The sequence below is a fragment of the Phasianus colchicus genome, chromosome Z, assembly GCF_987193195.1.
Source record: "Phasianus colchicus chromosome Z, bPhaCol1.hap1.1, whole genome shotgun sequence".
NCBI classification, from domain to species: Eukaryota; Metazoa; Chordata; class Aves; order Galliformes; family Phasianidae; genus Phasianus; species Phasianus colchicus.
The window spans coordinates 84,100,337-84,121,133 of NC_143476.1; the positions used below are offsets into that span (position 1 = coordinate 84,100,337).

Here is a 20,797-nt window from a genome sequence, read left to right on the forward strand (position 1 = left end):
GTGATGGCTGTAAAGCAGCAGAGGAAGATTCAAAGATCCAAGTAACCAAACAAATTCATTACAACTTCTCTGGCCAGAGACTAACGTTTTCCAACATTCCAAGAACTGACTTTACGTTTAATGAGTGAAGATTTATCTGTGAACTAGCACCAGCACAACTGATGTGCAAAGCAAATTACATGTACTTTGCTTGCTGTTACTGAAAAGAAATAAACAACTTGGCAGTTCACAGTGAAGAGATCTGGTTCTTGAGTAAAAGGATGGAGAGAGAGAAGAACAACACAGCACTACAGAAGAATCTTTTTAGCAAACAGCAGTCAGAGCAAAGGAAAGAAAGTAAGTTCAGCATCTCTATGAAGTACAGAGGGAAAAGCAGCATCAAAGTGGAAAAAAATTCTTCTCAGACAAATGTTACATAATCTGCAATGCTTTTCAAGAGAATTTCTAACCTGCAAGAATCCCAACTCAAGGCACAGTTTAAAAATAGTCAGTTAAAGAAACTAAATCTCTATCAGATATAGTCTGATATAATCTCAAAACATATAACATTGAAGTTAAAAAATGAAGGACTTGGTCTATTGTTGTAAAAGATACTTAGAAGGAAGCTTTTGGAAATTACTTTTTCTAACTTGAGAGTGCCTCATACAGAGTCAAAAGGGATTTCAACAAGGTATAAACACGATGTAAAAAATTTTATCTAGCATTTCTACCACAGCTCTGCCTTGCATTTTCCACCACCTTCATCATCACTCTAAAATAGTCTAAACCTTTAGGATAGACTCCAATGGCCCAACAGAGCATTCCCTGAAGAGCACTGAAAATTGTCTGTGTGGGGACAAGATTCCTTGCAGCAAAACCATAACTGCAGTGAGTTCTCCCAGCTCTAACAATGACCAGAAAACTGCTGTTCTTTACCATTTCCTACAGCAAGCAAATGGCAATCCCAGCCTGCCCCTGGTATTTGAGTTAACTGTTGGGAGCAGAAGTGCAGCTAAGTGCTGCCCCAGCAAGGGAGCCTCTGACTCCCCAAAACTCCCTGGTTAGCCCACGGACACTCTTGTCACACCTCTGTACTTCTGTGCATGGCCCGATGACTGAAGTCAAGCCACCACTGTCATGTGAGGCTACAGGGGCCTCCTTTACTCTTGAGACATAAGAGGTTAACATGACTTGTCCTACTTGTGTTGGGGCAGGAATGCAAGGCAAGGCTGGCAGCAGAAGAAAAGTAGGAGAAAGCTGCAGGTGCAGACATTGAATAGAGCCAGTACAAGATGCAGTTTGCTTGCATTATCCTAGAAGTTTTGTGTTAAATGATTCTTGCTATCAGGTTTCTTCTCCACTATCCCCTATGTTCTCCCACTTGCCAGCTCTCATGACAAGCCATCCTGCTTCTCCTCATCCCTATCTCCTGCCCAGCCTTCTTGGTTTAAGGTCTCTGTTGCTCTCCCTTCTTCTCCAGAGTTCTGTTTCTCTATTGAAATTATCCCCTATTCAGCATCCTCATGGAGCTAAACAAGGTTTTACCATGGCACTGCCCACAGCAAACACCTAGTTAGTGTTTCTCAGCAGTCAAAGAGGCAGCAGAAGAATCGAGCCTGTTCTGAGACAGCTGATCTTTATTCTGACCTTGATAATAACCTTCTGCCTCTTCTTTTGCTTTTATTTTCTTTGCAACAAACTCTTTGTTTGCCTGAAGCCAAAGGAACAAAATATTATGTGAAGCAGTAACATCTCAGAAGCAAGGCAAGCCACAAAAGCTGTTTGTCTGACTGTAGATGACAGATTTAGGAGACTGGCCATCATCAGAAATGAAGCAGTGTGCTGGTGTGACAGTGGATTATGAACAAAATGCTTTTTCTTCTAAGTGCAACAAATACAATCTGCTTCCTAGAGAGGCCTTTTTTGTGTGCGTGTGAATTTGTGCCCAGCAGCATGGAGAAAAGCAAGCTTTAAAGGAGCTCTGCAACTGATTTACTTTCATTTACTTCCTTCAGCAAGCCAAAACCTTGCCAGGTGAGTCTGGGGTGGCTTCACGGACTGCTATGATTCACTGCTGTTATTTAAGGATTTATTACCACAGAAAGCAGAGATGGAGAAGAGGTCAATCAATTCCAAAATTACAGAGCGAATGCTGAGAGAGAGAGTCTCAGAATCGCGGAATATTCCGAGGGACTGTAAGGATCACCACCTCCAACTCCTGGCTCCATGCAGGACCACCCAAATTCAAATGCTGTATCTGGGAGCACTGACAAAACACCCCTGGAGCTCCAGCCATGCGCACTGCCCTGGGCAGGCTGTTCCATGCCCACCACTGGTGCAGAGCCTTTCCCCATCCCCGGCCCTCCCCTGGCACAGCTCCATGCCGTTCCCTCGGGCCCTGTCATCACACAGAGCAGAGCTCAGCGCTGCCCTCCGCTCCCTGTGAGGAGCTGCAGCCGCCATCAGCTCCCCTCGGCTCCTCTGCTCTGTGCCCAGCACAGCCAGGGCCCTCAGCTGCCCTGCACACACCTTGCCCTCCAGACCCTTCCTTCCTTTCTGGGCGCTGCTCTCCAGCCTCTCGTCCCCCAGACTGTACCTACAGCCAGGGCTGCCCCTTGCCGGGTGCAGAATCCAGCAGTTGCTCTTGTTGAGCTTCACGCAGTTGGTCTCAGGTGTGTTTTATATGCTTTGCATTTAAGATAGAATTCGGTAAATTCAACTGGTAAACCAATATGCAAGCTGGCATTCACTCAGGTTTCCTTCAGGAGTTCGCAGACTACTACTATGCTGCCTTGCCCATTTTGTCCTAACCACGAGCATCACTCACATTTAACCTGAACAGCATTTGGCAAAGAGTTAGCTGGCAGCAGCCAGCCATTCTCCTCCTATGTACAAGCAGAATGCATAAAATAATTCTTTCAGGATGCCATCTGAAGCTCCATGGTGCCAGCGCCACGGCAGGCCAGATCAGATACAGTACATGCACAATGAACCAAGTTGTTTTTCTGATCAGTGATCTCTCCATAGCAATCCCAAACCAAGCTGTGCGCGTGGGTCAGCCTGCCACAGCTGAGACTTGCTCTAAGCACAGCCAAAATAAATATTCCCTTCACCGACCTTAGGGTCAACACTCTGCACTGAGAGTTCAGTCAGTAATACTGACTGGAAAAAAAAAAAAGGTGGGAAAAAAAAAAAGTCAATCCCCTGCAGCAGAGCTGGCACTGCACTAATCCCAGAAGCAAGCAGAAATAAAGTCCTATGGGAAAGTGGACCAGAAGCACATGGTGGAAACAGATGTGTTGAATAAGATGTGCTGCAAGAGGGAAACTGAACAGCAGAAGAACTTTGACACAGCAAACACTTTATCACCCGGTCGCTGTTTCTGAACTGTGCCAGCTTTCAAATGCTTCAAACCTAAAATATTTCAAATATTCAAGGGATGAGGAGTAAGAAAAAAAGCACTCTTTTAAGCTGTAAAGTAAAAAAAAAACAAAAAGCCTTTCTTTTTTTTTTTTTTAAAGTTGAGAAGTGAAAACAAAGCTCAAGGGCTAACAACAGGAGAGGATCTCTGTGCTGAGAGCCTCTTCCCAGCAGGTTCATTCTTCTACCTGGAGGAAATTGCTCTCGTGGGTTCTACATGCCAAAGTCCAGTCAAGTTGCACCACTTTGGCCACCCTAGTTAACATCCAAAGGCAAGCTCATGACTGAGCCACTGGCTGAATGAAGGAGATACCCTGTCCAGGGGCGCGCTTTCTAGGAATACTGTGATGGAGATGATGGTTGTGACAAGGCATGTGCTCCTTGTCTGGAGCATTATTGCAGTTAAGATGGGGTCTTTAGTCTAATCCCACAAGAACTTTTGCCCAGTAGAACATTTGGCACAGCTTCCCAGGATATGACAGCTTTTAGGCAGAGGTCTGGCCTCACTGATCTGCAAGATGTTTCCAATTTTATGTTCCCATAAAAGCTAAAGCTTTGGTGACTATGTTATCCGCACTGACTGTATGCATATATGTTTGCATGTCTCTGTAATTTTTACTCCTTTATTTTCTTTCTTCAGTGTTCTGACTTTGAAACTTAATCGGTGGTAAAGAGTAAGAAATATCTTCTTTAAAACAGGCCAGAATTTTCCTTCTTTTATATTGCAGTACAACTTATATAGTATAAAGAAGACCAAATCCAGAAGAAGCCACTGTTATGATCTTTAAAAATATGGAAGCCAGCATCAGACAGATGAACTCGCTAATAGGAAACAGAACTAGAAATTTTATATTACATTACTTTTTATCTTAATAATGGGTTATGTTACATTGGCTTTTTTAAATCCAAACTTACTACTATACTACTAAATTACTAAAGATGAAATGGCTAAAGAAAAGAGCTGTCAGGCTGTTTTACTCACTTCCTATTTTGCTTTCATTGCAAAAACAATGCACTGTTTTGAAAGGATGGAGTCAGGCAGTCCAGAGAACAAAGGTTCTTAATTGTTCAGGAGAATTTTGTTACTTTTCTAATTAGTCTTTGTAGTCATGGGCTTGCAATCTCTACATCAGTGAGGACTGCAGAGGATGGTCTAGACACAGAACAGGATTTAGACTGGTTGAGGCATTGTTGTGGGTAGAATAAAGCATCTTCTTAGAGCCAAATTTGAGAAACGAGACATCACTTTCTAGAACCATTAAATGTTAGATGAGGAATAACAATCCATGTCTCAACATAACAAATCATCCTCCAGGACCAATTTTCTCCCAACAAAAGAAGAGAAACTCTCTATAAACCTTTTGCCTAATATTGACAAATAGCTACAGCTCAGATCATTCCAACAAGATGTACAAGCTCTTTTCCTGATTGCTGTGCTATCACCTTATTACTAACTTTGCACACTCATTTTACAGCAAGGTAAGCCAGACACTTTAAAGTTTACTAAAAATACAGGTACTTTACTGTAGAGAAAAAATAAGGATAATAATTCTCAGCACTCAACCTCCGGAAATAAAACAAGCAGATGGGATCCACAGGCTACTCATACCTGCCTCTATCCATATCCATTATGTGGTTTCTTTCCTTTGCAAAGCTAGCTCCCTGGAGCGTCAAACAGTTTTCTTCACCTCTGAGCTAACAGGCAGCACACATAAACCTAAAACTTCTAAAAGCCCCTTACAGATTGCATCTACTGCTGCACGTAGTTGCCGCAGTTCTGCATGGATGAGGCCAACTTAAGCATACTCTGCCTTTCCCTGTATTATCAAGGGCACAAATGATCTGTGATTCTGGCATCTCTAAAGTGCAGTAATAACGGTGACCACCTCTGGCATGCTGCAGTGAGGTCATGGGAAGCTGCGTGTAGGATTTACTGTTTTTATTTTATTTTATTTTTTTTATGGCAACTGGAGAAACTTGGAGTTTTCTGCCTTTGGGGGTGTGCATGTGCAAAGATAGGTTCTGTGTAAATATGACACTCTGTACTATCAGAACAGTCCAACCTTATGTGTCCTGTCACATAAGCCTGTAAGAAGAGCTGAAAATGTTTGCTAGAAGAAAAGCTTTGTCCAGATAGGCAGCAAATACAAAATTAGATGTCCTCCGACATGTTATTTTTGCATCATCTATCTGTTTATAACACCACTATTGCTTTTGGCAGGTCCCACATTTACCTGCAAGCCCCACTGGGATGCCTTGATTTTTTTATTTTGTATTGAAAGATGAAATGACAAAGACCTATGAGTAGGGGACAAATGCTGTATTATGTGACAAAGTACAACGAATACTGACCGTGTGCATAGAGGTATGTCTGCATTAGCCTAAATCAGGTGTCAGCAGCACCTGTAGTCCAGACCAAAATATGCACAACTGCATCTCCGCAGGCCCATGCAGACTGTGCTAAAGTCTGTGCTGCCACACTTCTGCTATGAACAAGATCAGAATAATATATTCCTTTCAGTGCTCCAGTCTTAACTCAGATTACACTGTAAGCATAACTACAAAGCTAGATGAATGTAGCAATATATTCACGCCAGTCCTTTACAGTATCATCTCTCTGGAGCCTCTTTGTGACATATGCTATGGAGGCATTTTAAAAGGCATTACTTTAAGAGCATTACCTGCACATTGTAATGCTTAGTCCACTAGAAAACTTCTCTATCAACCACAGGGTGCTGTGTTTTGATTCTCAGAGACAGTCAGTTCCACAGACAGCTGTCCTTGGGTTTGCTGTGCTTGAGACAAATCTTCTTTAAGGCTGATGTATGTGTTTTAGATGGTTCTCATTACTTATTGCCATTTGATTTTGTATTTGGAACACAGAAGGCCTTGTATGCTGCTATATTCAAAGGTGTTTGGTTTCTCCCCAAAAGTAAATAATTTGTAATAATGAAAACTAAGGAGAAAAAATTCTGTAAGCAAAATTCTGCACACATGTTCAGTTTCTGTTTAGGACCAAGAATTCAAACAATTTCTTTGCCTTCCTGTGCATTTCAAAATTAGATTTAAATACAACTTAAGTATGAAACATTAATGCGTGAATTAAACCAACACTTCTGCCCATACAGCATGTTTTCCTGCTGTGCCTGAACTCAATTAAAAGTTCAATTCGGGGAAAGAGCGTACTCACCTGCCACACTGGATCAGTATGCTTTCCTGACTTAGCACTGCTCTTGTAGCTTGGCTGGGAAGCTGCCTTCTTAAGGTTGTAGATGGCCACGTTGCCATCATAGAAGCCCACTGCCATGAGGTGGGGGTGGTCATTATGGATATCCAGGCACATGATGCCACTCTCACTGCTGAAGACATACTCTGGGAAGGAGGGGTTCTTCATTGTGTAGAGCACAAGCATACCCTGGCTTTGCTTCATGAAGTCATCTAAACAGGAAATAATTTTGCTGTTAAATCCATTTCTAAGATTCTTTGCTACAGAAATATATGATCCGATAGCACTCACCTGTGCTCCAAACCAACTTGCATGCAAGGTTATGAGAAAGACATTGGTGGTGGGACCAAATGATCATGTTGGGGTGCCTGCATCTAAACAACCTTTTCTCCATTGGTATGTCAGGGACGTAGGGACAATTGTGTATGCAGAGAAACTAGTGTTTTAGCAGCTTCTCTTTCTAGGAAGGAAATTTGGGAGGCCTTGGAGTAAAAGAATATTTCAGTGTCCTGGACAATTCTTTCTGTTGGCTTGGATTTCATTAACACTGCACACAACTCAGGCAGAATCAAGGATAGATATATTTCAAATTCTGCTTCAGCAATATGTGATGTTAAAGCTTGCACCCTTTCTTAGAATCTTAGTATCATTTTAGTTGGAAGGGACCTTTAAATGTCACCTGGTCCAACTCCACTGCAATGAGCAGGGACACCCACAGCTCCATCAGGTGCTCACAGCCCCTCCAGCCTGACCTTGGGTGACTCCAGGGATGGGGCATCCACCACCTCTCTGGGCTGCCTGTGCCAGTGCCTCACTGCCATTTAGCAATCTAAATTTCCCCAGTTTCATTAAAAGCACTTCATTGAAATATGTGTAAAGCATCATATCTACTGCAGATACACAAAACTGTACAATGCACAAGTCAGTGCACCTCTATTTTCAGCTTATGTCCAACATCTCTTTATGTAGCACAGAAGCTCTCTCTAGATAAGTCTTTCAATTTTTTCCTTTTCTCCCTACTTTTATATCTCCTCTGCACTGCGCCTGAATTTCTTCTATTCACAACAGGACCATCTTTCCTTTGTTTGCTTTTTCTATTCTGTCCTGACTGTCCTCTACAACTCCCAGGCTTTTTGCTTGCCTAAAAACCAATTGCCAAATTCTTCTAACGGGGAAGAGAAACTACTGATGTAGATAAGCTCTCCAGAAGCAAAAGAGGAGCTTTTCTAATCTATCAACCAAGTGCTCTCTCTCAGGACATCCTAGCCATCTCTACGAACATTTTTATTTTTTTTTTATGGTCAAATGCCCTCTGATAGATAGTACTGGGAAGCAAATTCACTGTTTTCTGTGCTGTAGGTACACACTACTCATGTTATTTCCAGAACAGTCTTTCTTGCCTTGCCTAACATTTTGACCGCCCTGTGGAATAAGGACTTGGTAAATGTGTGCTGTAGTGATAACACTAACTTGAGTGCTTTCCTTGTCAGGAGGCTGAACCCAAATCAACACACAGGTAGGTACAGGCTCTGCTGACCTCAAATTTATCATGCCCACACAGAACATCCAAAGAGTTAGTAAAGTAACTAACACATCAGTAAAAGTACCAGTTCTTCTTTGTGCTTGGATGGTGGAAATATTCTAATTTTCCAAGTATGCTACACTGTTTTTCATGGGTCCCTCTGTACACTAGAGCCAGTCAGGGAAAAGGATTTCTTTATTTTGCAGAAAGGCATAATTCCAAAACTAGCATCACTTTAAATGTATCTGACCACAAATAGTATTATTAACATATTTTTTTGGAAGAGGGAGAAGCTTATTCCTAGAAATCAAGATGAAAAGGAAGCAAACTTGTTTTCCCCTTCAAAGATTTTCCCTGTCCTCAGAATTCACAGAGTACCTTTGCCAAGTAATGTCACTGAACTGCTATTAGGTTGAGGTCCAGTCCTGACAAGTAGGAATCCCTCTCCTACTCAAAAGACACCCAGAAGGCTGTGAAGATGACCTACCAGGAGTGATTCACATTAAATGGACTAGTAAGTCAAATCTGTTGGACAGCCTTTGAACTCAAGCTGATTTGTGCTCTTATATCTCCTGGTGTGTGCTGAGCAACCAGGTATATTTCCAAAAACTCCATGATACACATTCATTCTCTACTTGTTGGCACTGAGTTGAGAGGACTTGTATGGCTGTTCCCCTATGTTCTCTGTGCAGAGAGCAGAAAGACACACCTTCTGTGGGTGATTCATCCCACCAAAGATTTGAATGAATCTTGTCCAGGCCACCTCTGAGGATGCAGGCAGCTTACTGAGATAGTGTTGTAAGAACACAGTGAAGCAAAGGGTGCAGACTTAAGAGCTGATAGTGGCTGCTGTACCCCTGCTGGAGTAAAAAGCAGCAACTTCAGATCAGAAGCAGCTGCTCTGCACTGCATGGATACACCAGCACACACTGGAAGAAGCTAAAGCATCTGCCTTTTGCAGACCCACAAAGTGCAACTTGACATGTGGCTCTTTTTCTGAGATATAAGGACTGGAGACACCAGAGATACTAGACAGTTATTCTGACAAGCATGCCAGCAGGAGCTGTATTCCACTTTACAGGAAGATGCAAAGCAGTGCAGCAAAAAGAGGAATGTGAATAGACTCTTGCTGTAATGAGGAACGTACGTGATGAGGATCCTCAGTGTTCAACTGAGCAGAGGTTACATATCAGAACCTGACACATAACAAATCCTTTCTGCAAGAGAAGCTTTGCTAAAGACAGATGCAAACGGCATCGTTACTGGTCTCAACCAGGAGAACTGAGCCTGTAAGTATCACATGCAATCAGAAATAGGTTTCAAACCAACCGTTACTGCTATCTAAAATATTCATCTGCATTTGCATATATAGTTGGGCAGATTCAACCCAAAGCCTGTTCAGAAAAATACTGATGTAGAGGGAGTACAGTACCTTGGAATATCACTCTGCTATCACCCAATGGCTGATGTGTATAAATCTTTTGTTCTGATGTTTACAAAGTGTCTGTGTTAACAGATTTTTTCATTTATAGTTTTCCTTAGCTGAATTTAAAAGCATCACTATGTGCTCAGTATCAGATCAAGATATTCTGTTTGTTGGACAGAATTACTTTTTTTCACCTTTCCCTTTCAGATCACCAAAAAACTCTTGAGCCATGTATGTTTTTCCTCTGCTTGTTACAAAATCCTTGTTGGCCAAACATGGAAGCTCAACACAACAGCTGGACAGCAGTGCAGTTACAATGCTTGGGCTAAATCCTGCATTCACTAAAATTTAGAAGTTAAAATCTTCAATGGTCATGAGTCAAAGTAGAGATTTTTTACTACAGAAGAAGGCAATGCTATAATTTCTTGTGTCTTAAACTTGCAAATTATTTTATCTCTGGAGGGCTTAAAACCCCAAAACACTACAGCCTTCTATCTTAAATCCTAAGATACATGCCTTTTTATAAATCAAGACCACCAGCTGACTCACAGATACAGCCTGTACCAAGAAATCACCACGCTAAAAGGAAACACCATTGCTTAAAATCTGCCCGTCTATAAAAAGAAGCAAGATGGAGAAGAACGGCTGCGAACAGCTGCTTGTTTCTGAGCATCACAGCTGCAGAAGCACATCTACGTTCCTTTCCTAGGTGTGCCCACACGTTGATGAGCTTGCTGGCTGGGGCTCTCTCATTTAGGGCTGGATTTCAGAGAAGCCAAGGGCCATGGCTGGCTGTGCTTTTCACCCAGCTATGCGATATCCTCCAGGGAGTAGAGATCAGTTTCAGTGACAAAAGTTTTGGTACCCAAAGAAGTGGCTCAGCTGCTTACTTGCCTTTCAACTGTTTCAACAGTAGAGGACAAAAAAGGTTATCTGCAGTCCACCAAATGTCCCCAGGTAAATTATTATTATCGCTCAGTTCTATAAAACCTTGTGCATAGTCTAAGCTTATGCCCATGCTGCAACCTGCACAGCACAGATGACTGAGCAAGTCACAAATTAATGAATTCTCAATACATTTTTCTTCTATCAGTGAGCAAAACCCGTGCAGAGTGGCACTGAGCACAGGTTCATCTACCCTGCTGCAAAAACACACTGGGTGAGCTTGTGCTGCTTCAGCAAGACTCTCTCCTCACTCACTTAAATAGCTCTGCCAACTCCACACTTCTCTGCATTTGCAGAATGGGCATGCTTGTAAGAAGGGAAACGGCTGGCAAGTCAAGCATCACAGTATGCCAATACTTCAGAAAAATCAGGAAAGAACAAATCTTTTCGTGGAGCTCAGAGAATCTGAGTATGTGTTGAATGCGTTTTCAAAGCTGATGAGGACTAACAATAATCACTGAAAGTTTTATAGCACTTCAGAGTCCTTTAAGCATCTGCAGCACTACTTCTCATAGCCAAGGGAGAGATGGGTGAACATTGGGACTGCCCAGGGCATGACCACAAGCTAGAAGAACTGGGAGTAGAACCAGGACTTCACAGGGCTCTGCTCAAGGTTGCCCAGGATCCCCAGGAGATTTAAACTGGAATCACTGATGCTCATTCTGTTTTTACTCCTTATAACGGCCACCAATACTCAAGTACATTGCTGTTTTGATACAAACCTTGATCTCTGTGGACATGGCTATGAAACTCAATGTGGGCAGGGAAAATTCAACTTACACCAAACACCACACACATTCTTTTCTCAGAAAAGAAAATGTTTTGAGAACTCCTTAATTTGTAGCTCAGGGCCAGAAAGCCTGGCCTTTTCTATTTCACAGCTCACAAATGTTACAGGTATATCCTGTTTTGAACCCTAGAACTTGTTTTTGGCTGCACATTTATTCTTCACTTGAAGATCTTGAGATATGGAGAAGCCACATTTTATAGTTTGAATGCATGATAATGTGATGTGATTAAAAGGTCACAGCTAACTCCTTATTGGACTTGTCCATCTCACCACTGTTAATTCTTACCGTGCTTATCTTGGCTGGATGAAGGAATTCTTTTATATCTGGCATTTCTCTTCATTAAGTTACTCAAAACTAATGCAAGTCAGTTTTCAGCATATCTTTCTCGGTCTGAAGTCAAAAATTTGATTTATTTTCACCAGACTGGCACAGAGCTCAGCAAAGGGCTGGGGACCATCACAAGTTCTGTCATACCAGTCAAAGGTGCTGCCTTCAGAGCTGCAAAGAGAAAGCTGCTTCTCAGTTGATGCGGAGAACTGTAGAATATTAAGAAATTTTCCATTGATGCAGAGTCCCTCAGATGGCTAGGACTTGTGCTCAGGTCAGACAAAATTCACATGCAGCCTGGATTTCAACTGGATATGTTGTTCTCACTCCACTTTTAAAGCAACTTCTCCACCTCTTGAAACAGCTTGGGGCTTTTTCTGAACTATCTGCTGGTTTTTATGCATTCTTTGAAAAATACTGGCTCCAGAACCAAACACAGTATTCTAGTATCAGTCTCACTAATGCTTAAATCATCTCTCTGCTGCCACTCAGGCTTCCCTGCTTGCACTCCAAGATCACATCCACCCTCCTTGCCAAAATCTCACATTGGAAACTCAAATTTACTGCTTGTCCACAAAAGCCTACTTTTTTTTGGAGTTGCTGCCTTCCAAGATGCAGCACTACTCCTTGTTTAGAGAGGTATAATGTTAGACTTGGATGCATGAAAATGCATTTGGTTTGCATAACTCCCGTTGACCACAAAATTAATCACTGTTTGACAGCCGTTTTCCTAGCATTTGCAACTCCACCTGTCTTTTCATCAGTCACACATTCCTTCTGTTGTGAGTTTGTATTTCCATCTTGAGGACCAACAAAAATAAAGCCTAGCTCCAGGGCCACCACTGATCTCAACAGCATCCCCTCCAAGATGCTGTCTGAGCTGATAACTCCACCGGTATTTATTTTCTGCCATCTGTCAGTGGAAATTGAATCCTGCTGCTAAGACCACCTGTGCTGGGCTGAGCTCAGTGAGCATGTCCCAGCTCCAGGGATAAGCAGATGCCCTCTGGTCAGCAGCAAGCTCTGCAAGCTTGGGGCAATCTCCTCAGTCCAGCGCTGGCAAATTGCAGACCGCTTTGGTTTGTGCTGATTCAGAAGTTGGAATGTCACATTTAGTATTCTGCCTGACATCTTCCACCAAGTGTTGGACTTACTCCTGGTACTCCTGATCAAGTTAATGTTATTAACTGTGGCTCTGTTTGGGAAGCACAGAACTCGCAGTTCTGATTGGAGAGAGAAAAAATAGGATTTTAAAGCCTTTTGGAAATTTTAGAAAAGACAAAATTGACAGGCAACAAGGCAGGCTATAATTTACACATGACCTGAGGCCATGCCACAGTCGTAATTACTGCTGTGGGCTCCACACATGTCAGAATCAAGACACAGACTCCAGAAACCCAGACTGATAGACTTTCCACAAACAGCCTATGTGGAAATAAGCTGTCATGCATGTTTGCATCTTACTCTAAAACAGTCTGGCAAAGAAATACAAGAGACACTGCAGTCAACTGGTACAACAAAAAATAGAGATTTGTAAACACCTGTGCAAATAAGTGCAAGTAAGGCACTGTTTGTTGCTGCATGCTGCAGGAGAGTCTCAGGGGCAGACAAGAACAGGATGAACAGGGTAGAAAACAGGATGAAAAGATACCATGCCTTTCTGAGAGCAACAAGAGTATTTGACTTGCAGCTCAGCTCTCCTCTGGTTCACATAAAGGAGAGCAGGTGAGCGCTGGAAAGAAAAGGAGTACACAGCTGGGCTGAATTCATAGAGCTCTAAGTAGTGCCAGACTTTTCTCATACTGATCAGAAAGAGCTTTGCATTATAGGTTTAGATTTGGTTTTGCAATGAAAATAGTGATAGTGCAACCTATTGTTATGAATGCTAACGTACACCCTGAAGATACTCAAATAAAGGGAAGAGAGTCCATACAGTGAAGAGTAGCAACAAGGAGATTTGTATTCCAGACCAGGTAACAAGGTCTTAGCTCTTTCTTCTCCATACTTCTCACAGCACTCCTGAGGACTCCTGAGCACTCCTGAGCACTCCGGATGACTGGAGGAAGGGTCACGTCACTCCCATTTACAAGAAGGGGAGCAAGGAGGACCCCGGGAACTACAGGCCGGTGAGTCTCACCTCTGTGCCTGGAAAGATCATGGAACAGATCATCCTGGATGACATGCTTGATCACATGAGGAAAGGGCGTGTGATCCGTGACAGCCAGCACGGCTTCACCAGAGGAAGGTCATGCTTGACCAATCTGGTGGCCTTTTATGATGGAGTGACGGCATCGGTGGACAAGGGAAAGGTGACTGATGTCATTTACCTGGACTTGAGCAAGGCATTTGACATGGTCCCCCACCACATCCTTCTCTCCAAACTGGAGGGATGTGGATTTGATGGGTGGACCACTCGATGGATAAGAAACTGGTTGAAAGGCTGCAGACAGAGGGTGGTCATCAATGGCTCCATGTCCAGGTGGAGGCTGGTAACGAGCGGCGTCCCCCAGGGGTCTGTCTTGGGACCGGTGCTCTTTAACATCTTTATCAATGACATCGATGACGGAATTGAGTGCACCCTCAGCAAGTTTGCTGACGACACCAAGCTGAGTGGCGCGGTTGACACGGTTGAAGGACGGGATGCCATTCAGAGGGACCTCGAGAGGCTAGAAAGGTGGGCCCGGGTGAACCTGATGAGGTTCAACATGGCAAAGTGCAGAGTTTTGCACTTGGGCCGGAGGAATCCCAGGCATCCCTACAGACTGGAAGGAGCAGTCCTTGAGAGCAGCCCTGTGGAGAAGGACCTGGGGGTCCTGATGGATGAAAAGCTTAACATGAGTCAGCAGTGTGCCCTTGCGGCTCGGAAGGCAAATGGTGTCCTGGGCTCCATCAGAAGAGGGGTGGCCATCAGGGACAGGGAGGTGATTGTTCCCCTCTACTCTGCTCTTGTGAGGCCCCATCTGGAATACTGCGTCCAGGTCTGGAGCCCCCAGTACAAGAAAGACAGGGAGCTGTTGGAGAGGGTCCAGAGGAGGGCCACGAAGATGATCAGGGGACTGGAGCACCTCCCCTATGAGGACAGGCTGAAGGAGCTGGGCTTATTCAGCCTGGAGAAAAGAAGGCTGCGGGGTGACCTCACTGCAGCCTTTCAGTACCTAAAGGGAGCCTACAAACAGGAGGGGAATCAACTCTTTGAAAGGGTAGATAACTGCAGGATGAGGGAAAATGGTTTTAAGTTGAAGGAGGGAAGATTGAGGTTGGATGTCAGGGGGAAGTTCTTTACAGAGAGAGTGGTGAGGTGCTGGAACAGGCTGCCCAGAGAGGTTGTGGATGCCCCGTCCCTGGAGGTGTTCAAGGCCAGATTGGATGGGGCCCTGGGCAGTCTGGTCTAGCATTAGGTGGGATGGTTGGTGGCCCTGCGTGTGGCAGGGGGGTTGGAGATTCATGATCCTTGAGGTCCCTTCCAACCCTGGCAATTCTGTGATTCTGTGATTCTGTGATATACACCACAGAAGAGGGAAGAAAAGGATGACTGATGGAGGCTATGTAAGTTCCATCCATTGGTAATGTCAGGAGCAACACTCCTATGGTTTACAGCAGTACATTCACAGCCCTAAGACAGACAAATCAGCTGTCTCACACAACAAATAGCTCCTCAGAAGCCAGGCAGTGAAAGACATTCCCAACCCCAACACTCAACAGGACACTTGTCTCTGCAGAGCACTCCAGAGCTGGGAAGTCAGACCAGTGCTGAACCAGCTGCACACAGCTGGCAGCCACCGGTACAACCGACTCAACTCTTGCTCCTGCCTTTCTTGTTTTGGTCAGCTTAAGCTGCAGACTTTATAGTGTTTTATTGTTTAATACATGAGGCTCTACGTCCTCTACCCCTGTTCTGAAAAAAAAAAGGGGCTTATTTGATGGCGTTTGCAACCCACTAAATATTTAAGAGTGCCATCAAGTGGCGAAGCGCTTGTTAGCAGCAGGACGCTGTGAGGAGGCACACATCATTCAGAAATCCCCCGGATCACACAACAAACAGACCTCTACGAATGTTCCGCTTTTCGATGATCACAGCAGCTGCTGTTGTTGCAAACAAGCCAGGCTGCTGGCAGATCAGTACTCCTGGCCTGATGGGCAATGAGGGGGGTGCACACAGTGCAGGAGATGCTTATGTGTTCTATAATTAAAAGACAGACACGTTAGAGTTTTATGATGGTGCTGCAGCCTCTTGAAAGCAGACAGATGCCTGATGAGACAGACATGTACAGCCTAGACCTCAGAGGTGGCAATTAGAAACGATACTGCAGCTGAGAGAATTTTTCTGAAGGCATTTGGCATAAGTCTTAGGTTTCACTGAGGAGCACAGAAGCAGCAGAGATGTATGCACGGGTCAGCCCGTAGTCTGTTTTGTACAGGCATGCACTTTCAATAACAGTGAACGTGGGAGCAGCCATTATAGCTCAGACACCTGTCCTTGTCCCATTTTCAGCAGCACTGACATCAGATACTTACAAAAGTGTAAAAAAAACAAGGCATTGATAAAGTGATGTTTTTTCCAGAATCCTGTCTAAATCCTTATTAATTTGTTGTTAGGCATCTCCCAGGTCCCTAAAGGTCCTCCTCCCACTATCCTGTGCAGAAGCCAGTACTGTTGATTAAATCTGCACAGCATCTTTCAGCATTCCTGTTTGTACATGGCTGGAATACAGACCAGCTATTTAGTTCTTCTCGCAGTAACTTATTTCTTCTTGGCTTGCTTTTATTTTTAGTGCATGAAATATGGTACATCTCAAGCAGATCTGTGAAGCATTTAATTGGTGATCAGTATAAGTGTATGAGTGTTTTTTAAGAACTACTAAATGTAGATTTCTGAGCAAAACAATTCATTTTCTGAAACACTGAGTTAAAATAAAAGCAAATTCTATATCTGTTAGTCCCCAGTAAAGTCAGCTTGCAATGTAAATGGCAACAAATCAATAGCTTTCAATCCTTTGATCAGGTAACAAAAACAAAGGGAAAAAAAGTTATAGCAAGGGGAGGATCTTTCAGAGTGAAATTTCTTGTTATAAAAGAATGAACTTGTTATAAAAGAATGGAACTGGCAGAAAAGCTCACATAAAGAAAGCATAAACACCCGTGCAAACCATGAGCCAATTTTTAGATCACATTTAGATATGATGGGAATAAGGTGAGAAAAAAGAAAAGAAACTTATAACCACTGAATAGCTGAGGCTGGAAGGAAGCTCTAGAGAGCATCTAGTCAGTGCTTAAAGCAGGGCCAACTACAGCATGTTGCCCTGGAATGTGTCAAGTCAGGTTTTGATTATCTTCAAGGAGATTTCTCCACAACCTGCTTAGCTAAACTGTTTCATTGCTCAGCCAATCCCCCAGACAAGAAGTCCTGCCTTATTTTTAAATGAACTTTTCTCTGTCTTTGTTTGTTTTCCGTTGTCTTTTGTCCTCTCCCTTGGTGCCACCAAGAAGAGTCTGGATCCACTTATCTTTGTTGCTTACCATCAGATATTTATATACCAAAGAAGAAACTTCTAGCTTTGTCTAGTGACAACCAACTTTGTGCACTCCCACTCTGGGAAGCCAACCGTTACGTAAATCAAACCAAACTACAAGACCGTGGATTCACAGTGGGAATTAAAGGGGAGTTCAGCTTCCCACTACCTCCTGTCCCCACCAGCCAGACCACTGCTGGGCAGTGAATCTGAATCTGATGAGAATAATTCAGGGCTGAACAAACTGGCAATAGCACTTTGAGCTACATCTGCTGCCTGTCTTTTATGGCAGGTGAGATTCCAACAGCAATTAATTCCTAAAATTTCACTATGACCTGAATCCACTGTTGAAAAAAATAAGGATGCTCTGTGCACAAAGTAAACCTCCAGTTCTCCACACAGGAAAATCATGTTCTTCCTATCTTATAGCCAGCAAAACAGAAGTGGAGAGAAGTTGCTGAAGAAACAACTAAAAGCTGGTTACATGTTTTGCAGATTAGATTTCTCACTGATACAGAGTTGTAAACATCTCTGAATAAATCTCTTTCCTACCTTCTCTAGTTGACTGCACGTAACAATATCCTAAAACTCATTTTATCATCCCTCAGCTATATTACTGCAAAGTGATATCCTTGAGAACAAAAAATGTTGCATGCACTGATTTAGAAAAACAAAAAAAATAGTGCAGAGCTTTTTACTCTCTTCTGGTGCTAGAAGTTTCTAAAACCTCAGAATTTGGTCTGTACTTATTTTTCAATGACAATTTTTTTAAGTATTCCTGATGGAATCATAGCATATGGTGGTCTACGATACGAATCAATGAGGTTAAAATCCAGGTATTCCTGGTTATATTCTGATGGTTTAGCAGCCTGCCAAACACTATAAAGCATGAAGTTACGAATGGAAAACTATGACTTACTTCCCTAAGTTGCAGATCAGTAGGGAGAAATGTTATCCTGGACCTTACGTATTTTTGTTGTGGAGTGGCAAAACCAAAAGGGAAGTGAAGAACAGTTTCAATGTCTCACAAGTTTCAGCTCTGATGAAAATATGACACTAGATAGACTTCCTTCAGGTTTTTACTGATCCCCACTGTTGAAAAACGATCTTTCATCTCCAGAACAAAAGACAGAAAAACCTTAGAAGTAAAAGCCTTCAGTGGAGCCCTATGCAATTTCTTTGTACCATTCTGCCCTACAAATAATGACAAGCTATCTAAACTCAGGAGCTTACAAAGTAACTTACATATCACTGAAATTAATGATGGAATGAGCCCTATGCAGATTCATAAATTCTAAGGCCAGAAGAGATGGTTGTGATGAAATAATTCAGCACATGCTGTATTATGCTTAATTACTTCCACTATTTAAAAAATCAAATCATTTCCAGTTTTCTGAGGCCTCTGAATTCCATTTGCTAGATTCCATCCTAGATGAAAAAGCAAGAAAAAAGAGTTCCGTTCTGTAAGACATCTCCTTCCTTTCCCTTCAAGTAACTAATAGATAATAAGAAAATCACTATTTAGTTAGCTTACTCCTTAATAACTAAGCTAATTAAGTTAAGATGTTTAAGTATTTCACTGTAAGGTAGTTTCCAAGTGTAAGTCATACTGTGGCTCTCCTCTGAAGTTTTTTTGAGTGTCCACAGTGAAGACTGAATTGTTCGTAGCAGGATGCAGCATTTCAGAAAAGGTCACCAGTATCATATGCTGAAGTGGTACCTCCTCCCTCCTGCTGGTCTGTGGTCAGCAAAAGCTTTCCACATCCTGTGTCAGAGCTCCTGAGGTGAACTTCTGCAGCTGTCTCACAAATTTTCTTTTCTCAGAGTGTACATGAGGGCAGAAGAATATTTTCAAGTCCAGTTTCATGACAGACACAAAACAATCTAAATATGGGCTGCTCATCTACTTCTCTCTGCCATCTCTTCTCACCTCTGTTGCTCTAACTCTGTGACCCTGTGCTTGCTGATCTGCATGAAAACCATTCATTTGAAATGGTATCATCATCTTAGAGCACTGATGGTGATATCACATGTGTGTAACACTCAATCTATGTAATTAGCAGTTCTTAAATGAAACCAAAAGAAGACTCCGTTTTCAAAGCTGCCTTGAGACAGCTCGTGAACTAGCTATTAGCTAGTGAGGACAGACAGCTGACTGAGTGAGCTTTCTGCTCTTTGCAGCAGCTGAAGATGGTTCAGACTAGTTAGGAGCACTCCAAAATGTATATACAGTGATGGGGTACTGGCCCGGAGAAGCATCACTCAACACTGAATTATCTCTTGGAAAAACAAGAGTCCAGAGACACTTCTCCCTTGATGGCAATTACAGGAATAGAGCCTTTTGTTACCAGGACCACCCTATGGGATCTGAGGTTCATGCAGCTCTGGATACATGTTGTCTTCTGCTTGTCTGTTGTCTTTGCACGCAGGCTTGGCTTTTTAATCAGTAAGAATGTAGGCAGGGTTGCCCGGCCTCATCTGGGAAGACACAGACTATCAAGGCAGAAGGGAACCGAGGTATCAGAGCAAAAAAGACCATTTACACATCTAAAACAGACAGGCAGAGATCCTGCCCCCTCGGCAACCCCAGTGCACCATGGAGAAGCTCTCAGATCCACCGGCTCTGAAGTAAGTCTGAACAAACAAACATGGATAACTGCAGCACAAGGTAGAAAGGCAAAGGCAACTAGAAATTAGCACTGCTAGAAGTGCAGCACAGTTTACCCGGCCCATCGCTACACCTACTTCAACCTTTCTCACAAATAATGTTTGGCCTGGAGGAGGTTGAGATCTTCCTGTTTGTTTCTTTATATTTTGTAATGTCTAGATGTCACAGCTGGAGCAGAAATTGCCTCAAGCAAACAGCAGAAAGCTGACCTCTGGTGTTGGGAACAGAGGTGCAGAAAGAAAATAGCAAATAAGTCACACTGTCATGCTCCCAAATGCTGCTTCACGGCCTGTGCAATTCTCTAGTAAGATTCACTCACTATTCGCTCACATAAATGAATAAAACCAGTTGGCGAATGAAAGCAACATATAGCAAGAGGCTACAGTGCTTGGCAGGAGTATTGTTGATTTCATTTCTGTGCTTTCATATCAATTCTTCCTCCACAAAGCATCTAATCAGCCGATGCTGAGCAACATAAAATTAATGGTTTCGTTCAGAGAGCTGGCTCACGATGCCAGACAGCATGGTGAGACTGTTTGTAAATATTTGATTAGAAAAGGCAAGCAAATTTGGCATGAAAACATGTACAAATTAATGCGGTTCCACTATCTGATAGGGATATTTATAACACAGAGAGGTATGTCAGACAACATTAACATACGTGGTACAACACCAAATCCCTTCTCCAGCATCTCTGGTCTTACAAAGCCAGCAGATCCAGCCTGTGAACAGCTGATAGACAGGAGCCAATGTATTTTCCAGGGGATATACTGAGTGTTATGATCTGCTCTACCTTTAAACAGCACACAAAAGGGAAAATATGGGAGCATCCTCAAAATGTCTGTACACACCCTCAGCGCACTCTTTGCCGATTGGAAAAGGGGACAAGGCTCCAGGCAGCAATGCTCCTTGCTCCTTTGGCACTAAAGTGGTCTTTCAAAATTTCCCAACCAGGAGCAAAGTACATTGCTGGCCATTAACTC

At 43.0% G+C, this 20,797-nt stretch overlaps 1 protein-coding gene across 4 annotated transcripts in view; it reads right to left on the reverse strand.

The window, feature by feature from the left end:
- Positions 1–20,797, reverse strand: part of DNAI1 (dynein axonemal intermediate chain 1) — a 137,606-nt gene that overhangs the window by 65,867 nt on the left and 50,942 nt on the right. For all 4 annotated transcript variants that reach the window (XR_016461640.1, XM_031609284.2, XM_090131376.1 and 1 more), the window contains one exon: positions 6,590–6,837. Coding sequence is in view for 3 of the 4 variants with exons in the window: in XM_031609284.2 (XP_031465144.2) it covers positions 6,590–6,837 (248 nt within the window). In the remaining variant the exon portion in view is untranslated. The remainder of the gene's footprint in view (positions 1–6,589; positions 6,838–20,797) is intronic.